Source organism: Lepidochelys kempii, chromosome 1 (genome assembly GCF_965140265.1).
Source record: "Lepidochelys kempii isolate rLepKem1 chromosome 1, rLepKem1.hap2, whole genome shotgun sequence".
Classification (NCBI taxonomy): Eukaryota; Metazoa; Chordata; order Testudines; family Cheloniidae; genus Lepidochelys; species Lepidochelys kempii.
In genome coordinates, this window is record NC_133256.1 from 218,082,237 (window position 1) to 218,104,268 (window position 22,032).

Here is a 22,032-nt window from a genome sequence, read left to right on the forward strand (position 1 = left end):
ATATCATAGCAGCAGATCACTGGAGGGCCATATGCCACCTCGGTCATTTCACCCAAGCTGCACACTGAGTTAGACCCCTCACTCCTACTACCTACTCCCAGCTGGGTCTCCTGCCCCTGCTTCATCCAGGCTCCCCGAGACATGCCCCAGGCCAACCCCATCCACCCCTCACCCCAAACTAGGCCTCTCCCCACACACATGCTGGCCAGCCCCCTCAACCTACACAAGGTTGACCTGTACTTTAACTATTCATTTCCTGGATTTCAGATGTTTACATTTATGTTAACTTCAGTCCTCCCATCCCAGATCTCAGCTCACAGGAATGGGCAAGGAGAGAGGCTTGAACTTCCAAAGAGAAGCACGACTCCCTCCTCCCCCATATCCCAGAACACACAGCAATCAGGGAGAGAAGCTCAGACCCCTGCAGAGGGGTAGGGCCCCCCAGATCCCAGAACACACACAGAAGGAGAGAATTCAGGGTTGACGGGATCTCCCTAAACCACCAACTTCTTGTGCTACCTCACTTATTCTTTAACCCATCCTGTCTTCTCCCCTTCATCCCCTCTCCTTACACGAGTTCCCCAATACCTCTTCTCTCCCCTATCATCCATTCTCATGTATCCCCTTCCCCATAATACCCACATCCCTTGCTGCAGACCCAAAACCCAGTTCCGCTATTGGCACCTACACTTGCACTCCCATCACCCTCCCCTCCCACTGAGCATTCACGAGTAATGTATTTTCTTTTCAAAAACAGTGTCAGAGCCTTCTGAATAATCTGCTGTACTCAGATTACATCTCTTAAAAACAACAACAACAAAAACCACCCACCACCACCCACTTTGACACAGGCAGATCTTTCTCCAAACGTTTACTGTTCATTCTCAGATTCTGCCCAGCCTGGATTTCAAACTTCAAAGTTGTAGGCCCAGAGAGTTCTTAAGTGGTCCATTTATCTGAATGAGACGTTTTCAACTGAAAGAGAACACCCTCCCCCCCCGCATGGAGATGAAACAGATCCCGCTGAGATGCATGCATTGCTCCATTCATGTCAGTGGGTGTTCCCTTCCCAGTGTTGGAGATTTTCTGATGTGTTTCAAGCATACCCGTTCTCAGCTCCTCACCCCAGTCTCAGCAGTATGTTCTTGGTGTATGCTCTGAACATACCAGTTCTAATTTCCCCCTCCCCACCCAGAGAGGTAAGGCTTTTTTCAGATCCTGCTGGACTCAGATGCCCTGAGTAAGGTAAGACCCCCCAATCTGTCTCACATGAAGGGGGTAGGGATGGGTGCCAGACTGACCACAGGAGCCCTCAGGTCCTGCCACACATATGTGGGGCAGGGAGTGGGGCTCAGACACCTCCAGGGGAACAATGACACACCCCCCCCCAGATCCCATGAAGGGGTTAGGGAGTAGGGCTCAGACATCCCCAGAAAGGCCAAACCCTTAAAGAACCTGGCTTACACAAGGAGGCAAGGAAGGGGAATCACACCCCTATAGATGGGCAGAGCCGCCCCCCCCCCCATCCTGGCACATTCACAGGGGCAGGAAGCAGGGCTCAGACACCACCAGTGGGGACAGGGACCTGCAGATTACATGGGGGATAGGGAGAGGGGCTTAGATCCCCACAGATCCTGGCACACACAGAGAAGGAGAGAATGTGGGACTGACAGCTGCCCCTGCCCCTATTCTCCCCCAGTTCCCCTGCCATGCATCTCCCTGTCCCCTTCCCAGTGTTCCACCCCCTCACCTGACTCTCTCAGCCCCTCTTAACCCACCATACCCATTCCCATTTACCCCTTCCCTTGATGCAGCCCCAAACTCCTCTCACCCCTAATCCCCCCCACTCTAAATGCCCCTTCCCCACCAGTAAGCATTTGTGTGTATAACTTTTTTTTACAAAAATACTTTGATTATCTTCCCCCCCAAATTAAAAACAAACAAACCCTCTTAACAGAGACAGATTTTAGCAATATACCTCCCAACCTTTTCCAGACTTCTTCTGCCCGAGGCCTTAAACCACCTGGTGTTGAATTTTTGCGGCTAACAATCCTGTTAACACCTCTATCTGTGCATGCTGATTGTGATCTATTAGGATTGAGAATAAACACATGAAGCTTGAAAGGAGCCTAACTGGAGAAGCAAAATCTTTTTCAAATACTGTTTTAATTTGATTTCTCCCAAAGGGCTGGTGGGTGCCCTTGCATGTTGAACACCTGGGTGTGATGCTTTGAGCCCTGGTTTGATCTCTATCTATTAAGGAAAAAAGTCACCAGGATCTGTCAACTTTAAGAAAAGCTGTTTTTTCTCTGGGCACTGTATCTCAGGAACCCCTTAGTCAACTGTGCCCAAAATTGACTCATTAACAAACTCCAATGACCACATGAGGAACACCAAATTTCAAGGCAATCTGATTAACCGTTTGGATTTTAGAGCACTAAGAAGAGTCAAGATTTAAACAGAAAGCTGATCTTAACCTTATCTATAGCTGAGCTGTAATTTTTAGGCAGAGGAAATCAAGGGTACCCTGACAATTACTGACCAGTAATATTAACTTCAGTATCTGGTAAATTATCAGAATCACTTATAAAACAAATTTCTGAATATTCCAGAGGAAAATAAATGGATAAATATTAGTCAGCACAGGTTTATCAAAATTAGATCATGTCAAATGCACTTAGAGGGCAAAATTTTCAGCTTGTATAAATCAGCGTAGCTCCATTGACTTTCTGATTTACAAAGACCTGTGTCTTTCTTTGATACGATCAGTAAAGCTGGTCAGGAATTTTTTGATTAAATTGAAAAATGCTGATTTGTAAAACTGAAACTTTTCATGGGAAAAGGTCAGTATTGACGAATTTTCTGTTTTGAAAAATTTGGAATTTTTGGGGGGAAATTGTCAAAATTTTTGAAATGAAAAGATCTGTTTTTGGGTTTGAAATGACTTTTTGTTGAGGAATTGAAGTTCATTTATAGTAAAATAAATAAACAAATAATAAACAGTCAAAAACAAAAAAGAGAGAGAAGGTGGGTGAGGTAATATCTTTTATTGGACCAGCTTCTGTTGGGGAGAGAAACAAGCTTTCGAGCCACACAGTGCTCTTCAGAAAGAAAAGGAGTACTTGTGGCACCTTAGAGACTAACCAATTTATTTGAGCATGAGCTTTCGTGAGCTACAGCTCACTTCATCGGTGCTCTTCAGGTCTGGGAAACTTGAAGACGAGCTCTGTGTAAACTTGAAAACTTGTCTCTCTCCCCAACAGAAATTGGACCAATAAAAGATATTACCTTACCCCACCGATCTCTTATCCTGGGACCACCCTGGTTAAAACAACGCAACATACAATCAATAAGTATCACTTCAAAACAGAAACTGCAGAAGCTCCCTAAAAGTGTGGGGGGGGCATAGGCCTGAATTGTGGCCCACCCCCCATGACATCCCTTCCCCCCAAGGTCCTGCCCTCATACCACCCCTTCTCCCCCGAGGTCCCACCCCCTACTCGCTCCTCTCTGTTCCCTTCCCCACGTCGCTTGCCCTTATGGAGGGTCAAAAGTGATGGGGCCATGGTGCCCCTGCTTCAAAATTATCAAAAGGAAATGTCTTGGTTGATCTGATCTGATTTTTTTTTTTTTTCAGATTTTTGGTTCATGAAAATGTTGAGATTTTGATTTTTTTGTCCTGATTCAGGATAAGAAAAAATTGCCAAATATTGAAAATTCTCACAGAACGGGAAAACTGTTTCTAGCCCAACTCCAATAAAAAGCTAAATAGATAAAGAAAATATAATTGATTCTATTTCTCAGCTTTAATCCATTTGTTGTCTCTTGTTTTATATGTAGATTAGGGCAGAGATTGTCTTTTTGTTATGTGTTTGTACAGCACCTAGCACAGTGGGGCCCTAGCCTAAGACTGAGGTGGCAATATGTAGCGGGGGCATGTGGGGTCAAGTGCCCCCCCCTAGATTTCAGCGACTGCTGAGCTGCCCTTGCAGGGCTTGCTGTATTCTGCCTGCCACTGGGGAAAGGCAGCTCTGTCTGTCTCCTGCTGCACCTCCCCCCGGCACTTCCAGTTCACTCAGCCCCTGCCTCAGGCAGCTGGGCCCGGGCAGGGAGCTGAGGGGGCGGGACGGAGCTGCTTCTCACGCCAGCTGACACCGCTCAGGGTGGTTGTCTGCGAAAAGAGCCCAGCTGGGGAAGTGGCGATGGCCCACTCCTTGCCCGGCTGCCGGGAACAGGGGCTGAGTGAGCCAGAAACGTGCCGGGGGGTGGGAGGAGGGGCTCCAGCTCACTTGGCTCATGTCCCTGGCAGATGGGCCCAGGTGGGGAGCAGAGGGGCTACCTTTGCAGCTGAGCTCTCTCAGAGACAAGTGTCGTGCTGGTGTGAGAAGTGGCTCTGCCCCGCCTGGGCCCAGCTGCCGAGCAGAGGGGGCCAGGCGAGCTGGAAGTGCCAGGATGGGGGACAGGAGAAGGACAGAGTCCCCCCGCCGCAGGTATCTCTGATGGGGTGGGGAGAGCGGCTGGATGCAGGGCAGGGGTTTGCTGGGGAAGGTGCCGAGAGCAGGGTCCCTCTGCTTAGCCGGAGGTAGGGCCATTGCCTGTACCCCTCCCTCTGCTGAGGTGTCTGCATGGGAGCGCTGGGGAGACACTGGTAGAGAAGAAGCTGGGGCCACGTGCCCTCTCATAGCCCAGTTCTTCACCTCCACACACGAAGAGGAGAAGCGAAAGGGGAGTGCCAAGGCCCAATGCTTCCTTCTGCTGTCAGGGAAAAAGTAGGAGAAGGATTGGCCTTTCCCAGCCTGGTCCTTTTTTCTTCTGTTTCTCCCACAAATATGAGAAGTATTGAGGATGGGGAACTTTCCTGGTCAAATCCTTCTCATACTTGTTGAAAAAAAGGAATGGGGAGGAGGGAGACTACTCTTCTGTTGAACCCTTTCAAACCTCCAGCCTTCCCTTTACTTCCATTCTCCTGCTGCCACCCTATGCTTCCTTCTCCTGCCCCTTTTCTACAGCTCCCTACATTCTCCCTCTTTCCTTCCTGCCTTCTCTTCCACTCTTCTCCTGCCCCACCTGTCTCCTGTTCTTCCTTCCAGTCTCCTTTCCTCGCTGTGTGAGACCCTTCCGTCCTTTCTCCAGCCTTCTGTTGTTGAACTTGATGTTAGTCCCTGGAGCACTGTCATGGTCCTATTGGAAGCGCTCCCACACTGGTTGTGGCTATGCCAGCTCCATTTGAACCCTCGCAGCAGCAGACCTGCTTTGAATTCTTCCAGATTAGTAATTTTACAGGAAAAGCTGCTATCAGTGGTTTGAAATAATTTGTGGTAGTGACAACACTCCATACCTACTTCTGTAACTCTGGATGTCAATTATCCTAGCTGTTTTTACACCAGTTGTAGATTAACACTGCAGCCAGGTATTCTAGCCGTGTCATTCATGGATACAGATGTGTGTGTATACTTGGGCTAAAAGTGGCTGCCACTGAGGTACAGAGCCCACTGGGAGTCATATTTTCAGTTCAAAGGAGCATTACTTTCCCCCAGGAACTAAAACCACCAGTCAATCTGTCTTTTGTTTTTTAAAGTATTGTAATATATGGGCTACAGCTTCCTTGGCTTACCTCATGGGGTCATGTGAATAAACAATAATACATAATTCTTGTACAGTCTTTTTATCAGTAGGTCTCAAAGTACTTTACAAAGGAAGTCACTATCATTATCCACATTTTACTGATGGGGAAACTGAGGCACCGAGAGGTATGTGACTTACCACATGTCACTCAGCAGGCCAATGGCAAAGCCAAGAATAGAACCCAAGTTTCCTGAGTCCCAATTCAGTGCTCTACCCACACTGTGACACTCAGCCAATACCAGAGCTCCAGCAATCACAGCACCTACCACCTTGGAGAAATGAAAGTAAAAAAATTCTTGTATCCGCCCCGCCCCCCTTTTTATGCTTTATGGACTTCACGTGCATTATTTATTTAAAATCAAAATGTTTTGGCCATCTCCTGGAAGTGTTATAAATAAATTAATGTACTTTTATTGTTTATGTCTTGCTTAATGTCTGAAACAAAGCACACGTACCAGGAATATGCCCCAAGTTCAGCACTTAAAGTCAATTTTTCTCTCTGATGTCAAGGGGAGTTGCATGTACAAATCTGAGGGCAGAATTTAATTCTAGACATTAGGCAGTGTGTCTTTGCTACCAAAGTGCTGCAGCATCAAAATGTGAGACATTTCCCTGCCTCTTAGTTGGAGTTCAGAGCCCCCGCCCCCCATATGAATAATTCACTCCTGCAAGGGATGACTTTTTCCCTTGACTAATACATGTACTTCTGAAGAACAAATCATTTGCCTTTGGTATAAAGTAGATGGCCCCAAGTAGCATGGGGTTTCAAAACATTTTCCTAGACCCCCTCTCTTTAAGGTCACATAGTACTATGAGGAGGGAATGGCGTGTTGGAAGCTCTTGTGAGGGGTCAGGCCTTCACAGGAGCTCAGCACTCAACAACTCTCATTTCAGTATCTTAAGTGACAAGATTTTCATTGGAGCTGCTGGGTGTTGAGCCCTTTTGAAAATCTCTCTCTTCATTTAACTGCCTAAACGGGAGCTGAGCTCTTTTGAAATTCTTGGCATACCTATCCGAATGGAAGCTACTGGATACAGAGCACTTTTAAAAACCTGCCTCTTATTTATCTGCCTAAATACAGATAAATACATATGGTGGGTACGTCTACGCTGGCAGAGTTACAGCGCCGGCAGTTGCAGCACCGCTCAGAGAGCGCTGAAGGGAAACTGCTGTTGTGTATTCACACTGTCAGCTGCCTGTGCAATAGCGTGTTCACACTTCGGGCACTTGCAGCGGTATTCAGAGCGGTGCGCTCTGAGCAGCTATCCCACAGAGCATCTCTTCCTCTTCCGCCGCTAAGAGTTGTGGGAAGGCGGAGGGGGTCACGGGGCACCGTGGGTCCTGTCCCAATGCCCTGTGATGCATTGCTTCACATCCCAGCAATCCCTGTGCTTCCGTCCGCATTTGGCGCCATCTTTCAATGGTTTGTGCACTGCGTGCTCTGCCTCTTCGGGCTGCAGGAATGGATCCCGCACTGTTTACCAGTATGCTGCTCGCTCTGACTAACGCAACACGAAATTGCTTGTGGCATTCACGGAGGTGCTGACCACAGTAGAACGCTGCTTTCAGGCTCAGGAAAGAAGCACTGAGTGGTGGGATCACATCATGATGCATGTCTGGGATGATGAGCAGTGGCTGCAGAACTTTTGGATGAGGAAAGCCACATTCATGGGACTGTGTGACAAGCTTGCCCCAGCCCTGCGGCGCAAGGACACGAAAATGAGAGCTGCCCTGCCATTGAAGAAGCGCCTGGTGATTTAACTGTGGAAGCTGGCTACTCCAGACTGCTATGGATCGGTCAGCTCTTTGTAGAACTGGCAGCTTGTGGGCTCAGCACCGATGTGGCAGTTTGCCTCCCGAGCCTCGTGGTAGGTGTTCTGCAGCTCCTTCGCTTTGACCCTGCACTGCAGTGTGTCCTGGTCATGGCCTCTTTCTGTCATGCATTGTGAAATCTGTCCATAGGTATCATGATTCCTATGGCTGGAGCACAGCTGGGACTGCACAGCCTCCTCTCCCCAAATGCTGATGAGGTCCAGCAGCTCGGCATTGCTCCAAGCGGGGAATTGCCTGGTGCGTGGAGCAGGCATGGCCACCTGGAGAGATGCACTGAGACTACTGCACGCGTCACCGAGCAAACAGGAAGGGGACTTTCAAAATTCCCAAGGAATTTAAGGTGTGGGGTTCATGGTTGGTCACCTGAGGGCAGGGCAGTAGAGTTCAAACTGATGACCAGAGAGGCGAGACCAGGCATTGTGGGACACCTCCCGGAGGCCAGTCACAGCGCTGTAATCAACCAGGGTGTCTACAGTGGCACCGCAGTGCTGTACCCCCGGCGCAGAAAGCCGCGCGTCTCTCGTCGGGGCGGGTTTTTACAGCGTGCAATTGCACAGTTTCTGTGCACTAAATGGCTTGGCAGTGTGTGCACCGCGGGAGTTACAGTGCAGAAAGCTGCATTGCTGGGCAGAAACTTGCCAGGGTAGACAAGGCTGGTGTGGTCTGTCTAAAGGAGTTAGTAGCATAATTTTTGGCTGGGTATATTACTCATAAATAGGGAAACCACCATTGAGCTATGCAGATCATCCCAAACTCATGCTGATAAAAACTTCACACCACCTGGTATTCTGTATGTGACAGAGCATTTGGCAACTGTTTTAGATTTAAACTTTTATTAGGTTATTTTGATTACTCTGAGTTCAACTGTACAAAGCTCTGGGAACGCCAGAAACACCTTTAAAATGATCTAAAAACTTTTTAAAGCAAAAATTGTCTCCATTTTAAGAGCCGACATCAGAGGAGCTTCAAGTTCTCTATGTGTGTCCCACTGGAAAAAGAGAATGCCCCATTTCTAGCTCTGCCAGGCTGCTTCAACCTCTTATTGGTACCATACTGAATCTTGCAGTGTGATTTGGGGCAGGGTTTAAATTCCACATTTGGGAGGAGAAGGAAACATTTTTCTGAAAGGATCATTTAAAAAAAATGGCAGCTGCTTGAAACTACTAAGAGGTTTGGCATGTTAGGATAATATGGGGTGGGTTAGTGGGCAGCCAAAGGTATAAGACAAATGGATGATTTATCAAATGGCTCTGCAATTTTTCACAGGGGTATCACCTCCAGTTATCTGGTATGAGTCTAATACATTACTCTGTAATTTAACTCATAGCATCATGGCCACCTATGTGGTATATGTTTATGTGTCACATCTCCTTGCAATTGATCACATGGCTAGAATCTCCAGTTCCTTGGTATGTATGTATACATTTATCACGTCCCTGAAATTTATCACATGGCTTCCATCTCCGCTTAAGGGGGGAGTAGCTGCATCTCTGTGTGAGTGAGCATATAAAAAATGTCCCCACCTTTCCCCTCTACTTGTTTCCGCTGTCCTGCCGGTTTAGCCCCATTCCTGTGGGGAGAAGGCAGCGCAACCACTCTGGCTGTCGGCTCCATAAGTCACTAACACCTCCCCCAGGAATATCCCTGCCTCCTGTGCACCATGGGCTCCTGTTGCTCGCATAGCATCTGATATGTTGCCAGCATTGCAGAGGTCAGCTAAGGATAAACTCTTCTTGCACTCTTTTGTTACAGGAGATTATAAAAGAGGCTGCGCAAAAAAATATCTGCCAAAATGAGAGAAGGATAAAGAGCAGGGGAGTGGGGGTGGGTGGGGGGGATATGCATGTGTGTACTAAAAAAGGCACTCAAAGAAATGTTTAAGCCTCTTTGGACGTATGTTGGCCTGACGGGTAGACATGAGTTAGGACAACGAATGGTAGTGAAGTTGGTCAGGTACTTAAATCCAACGTGAAATAAACCCCTCTAGCTTTATTTTCTCACCCCGCTCCCCCAACGAGATCAACCCGATCACAGCGGGTTGGAGATCAACACTGGACTAAAGTGAAGACCCAGGAATGCATTGTGTAACATACACCCCCTCCCGCCCCTAGAGCCACCAAAACGAGCCAGGCAAATCTAGCTCCGCTGTAAGACCACATGAATCTAAAAGGTGGTGGGAGAGGAAGAACCAGAGAAACGTGCGGGAAGGGGGGCACTTAGCGACAGTTCCCAGGGAGGAGGATGGACATAGGGAAGGGCTTGACAAACAAAAACGCTTGTTCTGGCTTTGCGGAGTAGCTGTGCTCAGACAAGGGCGATCTTTCTGCACCTGGAGTCTGTTTGGGAGGCAGGCTCAGGCTAGATGTAAGTCAGGAAACAGCAGCCGGGAGGAAGAGGCACACGCACAAAACCAGAGCGAAACAGGCTTCCTCCAAAGCCAAAGAGAAAAGAAGCCGGAGCAGAAGGAGTTAATGGGCTGACCCATAAAATCCTTCTCAAGGGCAGCGAGGCTTTGGAAAGAAAAGTAGGGCTGATCCGAAGGGGTGGGGGCGAAGGAAGGAAGAAAGTTGTGAGTGTGTGTGTGTGTGGGGGGAACTGATATAATTGTGCCTCCCAAGAAAGGTACAGGAGATCAACTCGCAGAGTAGGACAGGAGCCCAGCCCAAGAACAGGAAGGGGATGCTGCTTCCTTTTGAAGATAGCCACGGAAAGAAGCTAGCAAATGCTTTACCAGCGTGAGCAGTGTGGGCTCCTTCCTTAAAAGCAAGTTTTCTGGAGTGGAGACTTAGAGAGAGAGAGAGAGGAGCCCAAAGAAGAAAGGAAGGGGCTATGGTTTCCTGGCCCCGCTGCTTTGTCTCTGGCTCCCTCTGCCTCTGGAAGATTAGCCACAGGACACAAAGATGCCCCGCTGGTCACTGCACGCCCAAGTTCAGTTTAGTTGGTGCTTCTTGCCTTTTTAGCCCGATCGCTTTCTCCGAGGGAGCAGGACGCGCAGCCCGGCAGCCTTTAGTGTAAGCTGAAGAGGGGGTTGCCTCCTAACTCATCTCAAGAGCTTGGTGGAGGCGGAAAAGAGGGGGAAAGGGAAGAAGAGCTTGGAAGTGTCAAAGGAAAATTGGTGCCAGTGGAGGCAGCAGAAAGGACAAAGCAAATTAATTTGTTGCCTTTTTGTGCGTGTGCCAGGTTTTGGAGATCTTAAAAAAAAAAAAAAAAAAAGCACACAGCCCCAAGCCCCAACCCCTTGGCTGGCTCTTATGGGAATGAAACACTCCTCCCGCTGCCTGCTCCTAAGGAGGAAAATGGCGGAGAATGCTACTGAGAACACCGAGGTAAGGAAGCGAGGCACAGGGACCTGTCCCCCGGACCCCCATCCCCGGACACCCCCCCCCCCGCGAGCAGCAGCAGGTGCAAAACTTTCCCCGCGCCTTCTGCTTGCTCCTGCCACGGTGGCGGCTGCGTTTTTGCATGGCCCCTGCCCTGGCTGGGTTCCTCGCGAGCAGTGCGTCCAGCCCTACATGGCAAGAACTTTCCGCCTCAATTTGCCCTGCCCTCCGGCGGCAGGCTTTGATCCGAAGCAGCTCCGAGTGCTTTGCGGCTCGGGCAAAGGAAGCGCTGGGCTCTTGGGCCGTTCCTGGACGGAGCAAACGCTCCTCAGGCAAGCGCTGGGCAGCCGGGTGTGCAGGGGGCTGGGGAGGGGAGGAGGGTTTTGGTTTTGGGGGGACAGGGGGGGAGGAGGAGGCAGAGCTCCGCAGCATCCCGGGCAGCTCTTCGCAGACCTGCCAGGGAGTTAGGGAGCCGGGTGTCTGCAGCACCTGGGAGAGCTCCGAGCGCGGCTGCCAAGGGGAAGGAAGCAGAGCCCCCGGCTCCGCGTGCAAGCTGGCGGGTTGGCCGGGGCGGTGGAGAAGGCTCTCGCCTGGCTTGGTGAGCCGCCCCTAGGAGCTCTCCAGGGTGCTGCAGAGAGAGAGAATATTTTCGCGTTAGCTCCGTGTCCTTCAGCAGCCTCCCCCAGCCTTGCCCTGCTTTCCTCTGGAGACGCGTCCGAGCGGTAACGGGGTCAGTAGCACCTGATACTCACTGAGCTCGCCGTGACCTGGCGGAGGCTTTCCAGGGGCTGTGGCTCGTCTCTTGCTCCCGGGGGAAAAGAGGCAGAATCAAATCCTCCGGCTGCCTGCCTGTGGGAGAGCGAGCGAGCGCCAACCGCTCGGCTTCTATGAATAGGCTATGCCCAGTGCTCTTGCTGAATATTTAACGTATGGTTCCCCGATATGCAGCGCCGTGAAATGTGTATCCATCATGGTATTGCATGCTAACCAACTCACACTCCTATTCCGCTTCAGCCTCTCTCTCTCTCTCACACACACAGCTGACCTCCATTCTCTTAATATCCCTGCAGAGGTAAGGCACGAGCCCGAGCTTCTGTCTGTTTCCCCTCTTTTACCGCTATTTAAAAGGGATTAGCCCCAAACCCCCTCCGTCTCCCTTGCAGTGAATCCTAACAGCGTCTGCGTGGTAGGGACACTAATCTCTGCAAACGGGTGTGTGGGGTAAAGGTCCAGGGACGTGCTTCACTCGCCCTGCTATGAGAAGAGCGGAGTTGTCTTAAACGAATATAATTCCAGCAATAAATCAAAGGAGCATGCCTGCTCCTGCGTTACAACCCCCTCGAGTACCGCGGTAGAAGAGGCTGCTATAAATAGCAAGGAGTCAGGCAGCACATCTGTAAACTGTCCTAGTACGGATGGCACGTACTGTACCAGAGGTCCCAGAGTCCTGCCCAGTACTGGAGGCAGAGGAGATAAGCCCAGCTGCTTACTTTTAGAACCCTTCATTGTCCTTAAATGGGGGCGGGGGTGCGGGGAGGGACATATGAGCTGAACGCATTAACTTTCTCTCTTCCATCTAAACTTGATATCGATGCATTGTGGGGGGGGGGGGGTGTCTATCCCCTCTCCTGCTGTCTTGTGCAACGCTGCACCCACTGCATTATGCATCTGCAGGGATGGCTTTCTTAAAAAAAAAATGCACTCGGAAAGGAAGTGTATCTTGGTTACGGGCTAGGTTTTTTGCTCGTTATAATCTATGCAAATGCAAGATTTGTGAAACGAGAGCAAAATTATAGACTGGACTAGTGCAGATAGACATTTTCTATTGTATATGTCTATGCATGAAGCCAGCAAGGATGCATTGATAACATCTGGTAAAATATTGTCTCGTTTATTAGCTTAATTTTCAGCTGTTAACGTTTCTTAATTTTTAAAAAGGAGAGAGAAAACGAGAGCCCCACATAATTAGAAATGCAACAGATTAAATATTGGTGTATTTTTGAAACTAGTTAACTATCAAACATCCTTATTCAGTAAAACCATAAGATGCCGAGTTGGGGCTCAAACCTGCATTCCCTGAGCCTCCCTCCCCAAGCTCATCCAGAAGCCAGGGGCTGTTTTGGAAGCAGAAAGAATGTAAGATAGGGCCCTTGGTTTGTGTTCTTATCATAATGAAGTTATGTAGTATCCTCAATTGGTGTCAACTGACTCCACCTGAAGTCAATGGAGTGACACTGATTTACATCAGCTGGTGATCTGGCCCATACTCTTAATTTTCTAAAGCACTAAGGTACTAGGGTGACAGGCAGTATATAAAAAAAGTGAGACACTCAGACAGATGAGCAGTTAAAACAGTTAACAAATAGCCAAAACATCACTGCCAAATTATTCTAAAATCACCTGGGTCTTACTCATATTGATCTGAAGCTCTTAATAAGACAATTCTATACATTTAGCATTACCATTTTGTGATAAAGGACAGTGGATTACAGAAATTCACCACACATATAACAGCATTATCTAAGATCATCCTGGCTACAAATACTGTATGTCAAGCACTTTTCTTATACCGTACTGAGTTTAAAAAAAATAAAATAAAAGAAATATAGACCCAGTCCCAGAAACTCCTGCTCATGCGAGAAACCCCAGTGAAATAAATGGGACTACTTGTGAGTAAAGGAGGACTATTCATGCCAGTAGGGGATTTACAGGGTTAGGCCCATATTTTATCAATTTCTAGACATTTACAGTGTTAACACTCTTTTATATGCACTTTGGGCTAGACCCGCAAAGGGATGTCGGTGCCAAAATGCCACTTTAGGCATCTAACACAAAAATTTAGATCAACTCCCCTGCTCAGCTGCTGACTAACCCTGTAGACACTGACATTCTTTAGATGCCAACGTTGCCCTGGCAAAGTCAACATGGTGCCTAAATTTCTGTGTGTGGGCATGCACAAATCTGTCTAAATCCTGTTGCTGCTTGGCTTCTCAGCACCTAAGCCCTAGTGGGATCCTCAAAATCCCCCACCTATCTTGTCTGTGGGGCCTGATCTAGAAGGGATTTTTAGAGGCCACTTACGAGCACACCTACTGCATTGCCCCCGGCACAAAACAATACTGGAGGAGCAGGTGGTGCCCCCCACTAGTAGAATTTGTTCCACTTTGTATAAAGAATGCGATATTCATTGGGTCAGGATGAGAGACTGAGGATGACTCTATACCCCAGTGGTTAGGGCACCCACCGGGGAGACCCAGGTTCCAGCTCCAATAAATGTTTATTTTATATTCAGTGAAACAACTTCAACACGAGAAATTGAGAGAGCCCTACATCAGAATATGCCATAGCCCAGGTAGTAGGGAAATCACCTGGAGGTAGGAGGGCTGGGGCCAAGTACCAGCTCTGACCACTGGACTACAGGGTATAAGGTCATCACCTCCTCCTGAGTTTTTTCTTTTTTTTTGAGAAAGAACTGAGCTGGCTTGGGTACTTAACGGCTTCACAGCTGTGAAGCCCAGGTGGAGATCGGCATCTTCCTCCAGTCCAAATGTAGGCACCTAACTCTATTTGAGGGCCAAGGCTTGGCCACACCCTTCTCCTCAACATTTCACTTCTGGCTAGCTTAGGTGGCCCCCTGCTCAGCGTGCTGGCTTCTCTGAATCACACGCAATCACCGACATGAAGGTCACTATCTTACAACAAAAAAACTTCAAATCCAGACTCCAGCGAGAAACTGCTGAATTGGAATTCATTTGCAAATTGGATACTATTAATTTAGGCTTAAATAGAGACTGGGAGTGGCTAAGTCATTATGCAAGGTAGCCTATTTCCCCTTGCTTTTTCCTACCCCCGCCCCCCCCAGATGTTCTGGTTAAACTTGGATTTACACTTGGAGAGTGGTCAGTTTGGATGAGCTATTGCCAGCAGGAGAGTGAGTTTATGTGTGTGTGTGTGTTCCCGGGGGGAGGGGGTGAGAAAGCCTGGATCTGTGCTGGAAATGACCCACCTTGATTACCATGCACATTGTAGGGAGAGTGGTCACTTTGGATGAGCTATTACCAGCAGGAGAGTGAGTTGGTGTGTGTATGGGGATGGGGTGGGGGGGGTGAGAAAACCTGGATTTATGCTGGAAATGGCCCACCTTGATTATCATGCACATTGTGAAGAGAGTGGTCACTTTGGATGGGCTATTACCAGCAGGAGAGTGAGTTTGTGTGTGGGGGGGCGGAGGGTGAGAAAACCTGGATTTGTGCTGGAAATGGCCCAACTTGATGATCACTTTAGATAAGCTATTACCAGCAGGACAGTGGGGTGGGAGGGGGTATTGTTTCATGGTCTCTGTGTGTATATAATGTCTACTGCAGTTTCCACGGTATGCATCCGATGAAGTGAGCTGTAGCTCACGAAAGCTCATGCTCAGATAAATTGGTTAGTCTCTAAGATGCCACAAGTACTCCTTTTCTTTTTGCAAAGACAGACTAACACGGCTGTTACTCTGAAACCATTCTTAGGAGTCTAATTCTCCCCATGCAGTATGTGGGGAGCCACAGTGCCTAACCTCGGGCTGAGGCTTCCGCTGGGTACCAGGGCAGCTGAAGTTACTCATTGCAATGCTGAGTGTAAGTCCCCTTTGTGGATATAGTCCTATGGGCCTGATTCAATGTCCAGTGAAGTGAAGGAGAGCCCCACCATTGACTTCAATGGGCATTGTATCAAGCCCTGTATTTATGTATGAGAAGGCCATTAGAGCTCTATTTGCCAACATTTCTACAAAGAAATTCATTAGCAGGGCCTTTTATATTTCTTTATTTATACAGCACCCTGGGTGCACATGGTGCTTTACAGAAAAATAAAAGACGGGGGGCTGAAACCAAAAGCCCTCTGTGCATAGTATTCACAGTGAAGTCAATGGAAGCTCATCTCATGGCTGGCTTGTAAGATTTGGCTCAGGTCTCTTCCTGACGAGTGTACAGTCCAAAAGCCAATACTGCAGAGCTTTATTCTCAGGAACCATCCCACTGACTTCAGTGTAGGGCTATTCATGGGAATAGGGCTTTGGGATCAGTGCCTCAATTATGGGACTGATCTTATAAATCCTTATTCACATGACCAGTCCCATTTACATCAGTGGGGCTGCTTATGTGAGTAATGGGTTCAGAAATGGGCCCTATAGCAATAATGGAAGACAGAAAGATAGAAAATAAAGGGAAAGGAGAAATTGCTTTTGGAAGAGCATTTATGCAAAGTGTCCCAAAAATCCCTATTGTTGCACTTGCATAGATTGCTCGGTCTATTCTTTTAATGTGAATGGGCATGGAGGAAGGAGATGTCAGTTCTAGAGCTGAGTTTAGCAATGGAAAACAAGTCTAAAGACATGAGATTTCAGGAGGAGACGGTGTGTGCTTGATACATAGTCTTATAGAGTGTAAGGCCAGAAGGGACCACCACATTATCTAATCTGACCTGCTATACATCACAGGCTCCCAGTACCACCCAGCACCTGCACACTAAACTGAACAACTGAAACAAGACCAAAGTATTACAATTGTCAGGAAACTTGACAATTGTGTGCCACAGGCAGAGACTAGGAGAGACTGAGATGCACCAGGGCCTGAGGCTTCTGGAATGTCAGGGAAATAATTAAGTGAGATGTACAGAGATAATCCTGGCAAATGACCCACACCTATGTGCTGCAGAGGAAGACTAAAAAACCCCAGCGTCACTGCCTATTTGACTTGGGGGAACATTCCTTCCCGACCCACATATGGCAATCAGTTAGACCCTGAGTATATGAGCAAGAGCCAGCCAGCCAAGTACCCGAGAGAGAGAATACTCAAAGTCACCTCAGAGTCCCTGGCCCACTCTGTCTATCTCCATTTGTGACCAACTTTGATACTTCAGAGGAAAGAAATTAAAAAAAAAATAATCTCCCAGCATACATTGGCAGGAACAAAATTCCTTCCTGACCCTTGTCAGTGGCTGTTCAAGGTGCAGGGAGTAGTGTGAAAAAAAGGCATGAAGGCATGAGTGATACAAGGACTTTATAACCTGACTGCTATAGTGATAGGGGTTATATACATAGCTGAAGTCTAAGTCCCCTGTAATAAACCATCCAATGATTATACGCATCCACATGTACCATTTACATCTCTGACTGATGTCATAGTCCATAGGCTGTGGATTTGGGGGCAGGAGTACATGGGCCAGGGCCCAACCACTTCTTGGCTGGATCAGACGTGTGTGGTGTTGCAACCCTGTGTGCCAGATTGCAACACCACTCACTCAAATTTGGATGGGGTGGGTGTAGGGGTTTATGGGCTGAGGAGAGGAGGGTCAGGTTGCTGGTGGTGATGAGGTGTCTGAGAGGGGAAGAGGAGGGTCAGGCAGGGGGAGAAATCTATGCCCCCCACTTTACTGCATTTTGCAGTCCCTGTAATAGCCCTATTTTTATTACGATAGAACCTAGATGCTCCAGCTGAAACCGGGCTCCTATTGTGCTAATTGCTGTACAAGCACATAGCATGGCAGCCTGTGCCCTGAAGACCTCAACATCTAAAGAGATTAAATAAAGGATGGGAGAAAGGAAGTACTAATATCCCCATTTTACGGATGGGGAACAGATAGATTAAGTGATCTGCTAAAGGTCACACAGGATGTGTGTGGAAGAGCCAAGAAATGAATCTCTTGAGTCCCAGTCTAGTGCCTCAACTCATAGACTTTAACATCAGAAGGGACCATCGTGATTATCTAGTCTGAGCTCCTGCACATTGCAGGCCACAGAACCTCACCCACCCACTCCTGTAATAGACCCCTAACCTCTGGCTGAGTTACTGAAGGCATCAAATCATAGTTTAAAGACTTCAAGTTACAGAGAATCCACCATTTACATCAACCTCCCTCTATACTTACAGAAAGTCCTGGTTCTCTTCCATGGGTACAGAGGGCCACAGACACAATGAAAATCATGTGATTCTGCTGTACCCTCTGGTATGCAGGATGCCAGTAGTCCTTAAATATGGATGTGAACTCTGAATACTGCAGAGCCCAGATCTGTGAAAGCTCCTTCTCTGCCACGGTGGATGAAGACATTAAGGTGGTCTGTGTTAATGAGAAGCTCAGTGGATCTGCAACCACACAAATCCACCAGCCACCCCACTATGGATGGATGAGTGGGAAAACTGTGATGGCTACTTGCAGCCCTGAGTCTCCACAATTACTTTGTGGCTCATGAGTACGATTTCATTTCCCAGGCACTCCTGTGGCATGGGATTTGCTTTTCAATGAGTAATTAAAGTAAAACTCAACACAAACTAAAAACCTATTAGGAAGATTTTTGCTATTGCAAGAGGCAGCATGGCCTAGTGGCTAGATCATTGGTTTGGGACTGAAAAGACGCAGATTCTATTCCTGGCTCTGCGGCTGGCCAGCTGGTTGACCTTGGACAAATCATTGTCTCAGTTTCCTCATCTGTAAAATGGGATAATGATATTGACATCCATTGTAAAGTGCTCTGAGACCTACTGATGAAAAACACTAGATAAGCATAATGTTATTTGTTTCAGTACATGACTTCAGAACTCCATGCATGAAAGAATACCGCCGAATGAAAGTTGCTTACACCAAGAGAGATGGGACAGGAGGGTAGTGGAAGTGATGATGGACTCTGACTCATTCTGAGGCACAGTGCCAGCCGGGTTGTAGCATGTCACCACTGAGAAAACAGCTTGTGACATGTCTTTCAACTGTATTGAGCGGTCACGTGTCCCAGAATCTTGTAACACTGGAGAGCAGACAGTTGCAATGCCAGCTGTGATGATAAACAGCGTATCTGAGTTGTATGGACCAGATCCTTAGCCCATGCTCCAGTCAGAGCTGTCCGGGAAACAGTGTTCCCATCCTGTGGGAGTTTGAGATTTTGAATATTTTTCTCATCCCAAATCAGGACTAAAAGTCAAAATTGTGAAAATGTTTGTGAATCGATACACCAAAAACCATTTCAGCTTGGGTCAAGTGTTTCGATAATTTTGAAACTTAGGTTAAAACAGGTATTGACTTGGGAGAGTCGTGGAAATTGACCCTGCCCTGCAACTACTTTTGATTTCAACAAATCAGCATTTTCTGATAAAAAACCCATATTTTTTTCCAGAGACATCCCAGCTAGCTCTACTCCAGCTGCTTTGTGCTGCTGAGACAGTGAAAAGCAGCCAGAAAATTATCCTAAAGGGGCACCTGAGAATTCCCACTGACACAGGGGAATGTTCAAGTAGTGTAGAGCTTGATTAGGGAGCAAAGCAGAGCGCATCCCATTCCATCTTATCCTCAGCTGGTGCCTTGCCTCTGCAGCCAGTATAACTTAGACTACCCCTTCAGATGCTCTAATTTATAGTGGGGGCTGTTTTGGTTTTTAGCCAGTCCAGGATTGGGGGAATGGAACTCTGGCTGAGAACCACGTTCCCCGCCCCACTCCAGTTGTGCAGGACATACATTTGGCTCAGGTGAGGATTATGCCCAGTGTAATTAAATGCTCTCTATCCCTACTCAGAATTAATACAACGTTCAGGGTTGTGAAATCAAACACTAAAAAGTCAGGACATTCCCAGAATTAGGGCATCTCCTACATTGTTATCCTGACTCATTATAATGAAGGTATTTTGGGGTGTGCATTAATAATATAAAATAAGATCCAGGAATGTTTATATTTAATAAGAATCATAGAACTTAGAGATAGACAAGACCTACTGGATCCTCTGGTCTGTGTTCCTTGCCAGTATAGGGTCATTCACTATAGCACATTTGTTGATGTCCGGTCTAATTACTCATATTGTCAAGGCCTGGCTTGACAAAGCCCTGGCTGAGATGATTTAGTTGGGGATTGGTACTGCTTTGAGCAGGGGGTTGGACTAGATGACTTCCTGAGGTCCCTTCCAACCCTGATATTCTATGATTCTATATGCTGTTTTGTAGTGTAGAATGTGCTGTTTGTCCTGGGGTCATTAAGGGACGGATTGTGCTTGCTTTGAGGCTGTTGTTGTTCTACACTAACCCAAGAGAGCTCCAGGAGTGTGCATGGAGGAGTGCATGGAGAGTGTGTACTCTTCACAGGAACATGGGAATTGCCGTCCTGGATCTGAGCTTTGGTCCACCTAGTTCAGTGTCCTGTCTCTGACAGTGACTGGCACTAGATGGTTCAGTAGGCAGATGGGGGATAACTTGTCCCCTTTAGGATGGACCAATCTGCTGCCGCTTGGGTGGCTGCGTCAGAGTGGAGAATGGAATTAGTACTTTTGCCTCCCTTCCACCCAGCCCTCCTTGCCCTGCTTGTGGTGATTTGTGCTAGGAGGGTAGCAGACTTTTGTTCCCAAAGGTACCAGGAGGGGACAAGGGACAAGGCACATTCTAGTCATGACATTACACTAACCTCTTTTACTTGTAAACTAGTTTTAGATCACCGATAAAAATAGTAGTGGCCGGTGAATGGCAAAGTCAGTTGCTTTGGGCTCCGATTTCAGAGCATTCTGCTGGTTAGTACGCTGCCCACCAGCTTCAGCAGCACGCTTGACTTTGATCTAGTCTTGGTTCCCCTGAGCTGTGCCAGCACTTGCTTCTGCCTGGCTGTTTATGCATGGAGAAGCTGCGTAGCGTTCTTTGTGCGCTGCTCCTGAGCATGGTGCCAGAAGTGTTTAATCTAAAGCCTATGGGCAGAGAAGCTGGCTGTTATTCAGAAGACTCATAGGCTGTTTCTGGGAGTTGGAAGCCTAAGTGAATGAGCCAGATAGGAGCTAAATACCTGCAACTCCTATTGACTTCACTGGCCATGCTGGGATGCTCAGCAACAGCACCTGGTTTACAGTCAAGCCTGTATTTTGGGGACTGAAGGGAAGTGCCAGATGGATTTTAAGTTCTGTGATAACTTGGGGTTTCCTAACCCATTTTTCTTTCCTCTGTGGGAATATTCCCTAAATACAATAACATAAAAACACGTCCATATTAAGGAGCAAGGGAACTACTCTTAGAGCCAGATGTGACTCCTCAGCCACTAGCATGTACTGGCATGCTACAGCGGTGCCCTCACAGAGGTACAATGCCACCTGCAGTTCAGCAGTTGCCCACTCTTAGAAAGCATGCAGTGGGCAATCCTCTACCCCTTCTCATGGCCAGCTAATGTCACTTGTGAGTACTGTCTTTATGGAGATTTTGTGTGTCCTGAGCACTGAGAATATGACTGTGTTCTGCTGCTACACAGAGGCACAAATGAGTGGAAAGTCCCTTGAGCCTTTTCCCCACCCTTGAGCATCTGCAAAAGCTGGACACAATTTAGCTCCTATAATGTAATAGGAAATTATATGGGCTTTATGATGGAGAGTGTATTGAACCTTGTGGTCCTGGAGATGCCTTTCGCCTCAATCTAATAAAATAAAGACATAATTTTAAAAGGCAGCGAAAATGTTGTCCCTTTTGTCTGCAAACACAAAAATTGAGTCTTGCTTTGAAAAATTGGAATGGAAGATGGATTATTTTGGTTTCATTGGATTAACAATTTGGAGAGCTAGACATCAGAATTGGAAAGGAGGAGGATTCAGACAATCACTGCCAAGACTGCTTTTTTGAAAACTCTGTTAAGTGCAGTGATGGAAAATAATTTCTCCTTGTATTCTGAGAGTGAAACGTTACGGCATCATAAATAAATCTGATTGTCTTGGCTTTCCAGTCAGAAGTGAAGATTCCAGTAACAAAACATATGCAAGGAAATTATGGAGAGAAAAAATTCTTAGCTGAAATCTTAGACCTGGGCACAATAAATAGAGAAGTAAGCGTTAAGGTTAAGGTGTTGGCCTCGGAATTGGGAACCCACATTTAGCTTCCTGCTTGCCACAGACTTCCTGTGTGACCATGGGCAAGTAAATGAGGGTACGTATACACTTCAAGCTGGGGATGTGATTCCCAACTCAAGGAGACATGCTAGGACAATGAGAGCTAGTGCGCTAAATATAAAGGATAGCCGTGGCAGCACAAGGGGCTAGCCGATCTGAGTATGTACCCATTTGAGATGCTAGGCATGTACTCAGGCTGGTTAGCCTCTCTATTTTTAGCGTAATAGCTTGATCAGAGCTAGCTAGTGTGGGTATGCCTCCCTGAGCTGGGGATCACACCCCCATCTCAAAGTGTAGATCTACCTTGAGTCTCTCTGTGCCTCAGTTCCCCATCGGTGCATGTAGATAATACCCCAGCTCTACCCTAACAGGAGCATTATAA

The 22,032-nt window shown here is 47.6% G+C and overlaps 1 protein-coding gene across 3 annotated transcripts in view; it reads left to right on the top strand.

Annotated features, from left to right (window-relative positions):
• The first annotated feature begins 9,778 nt into the window (after window positions 1–9,778).
• Window positions 9,779–22,032, top strand: part of PRMT8 (protein arginine methyltransferase 8) — a 99,735-nt gene continuing 87,481 nt past the window's right edge. Inside the window, exon 1 of one of the 3 annotated variants that reach the window (XM_073314535.1) lies at window positions 9,779–10,785. In XM_073314535.1, coding sequence (XP_073170636.1) covers window positions 10,711–10,785 — 75 coding nt within the window. In that variant the 5' untranslated portion in view covers window positions 9,779–10,710. The remainder of the gene's footprint in view (window positions 10,786–22,032) is intronic. The other 2 variants (XM_073314525.1, XM_073314543.1) reach the window with 2 other exon arrangements.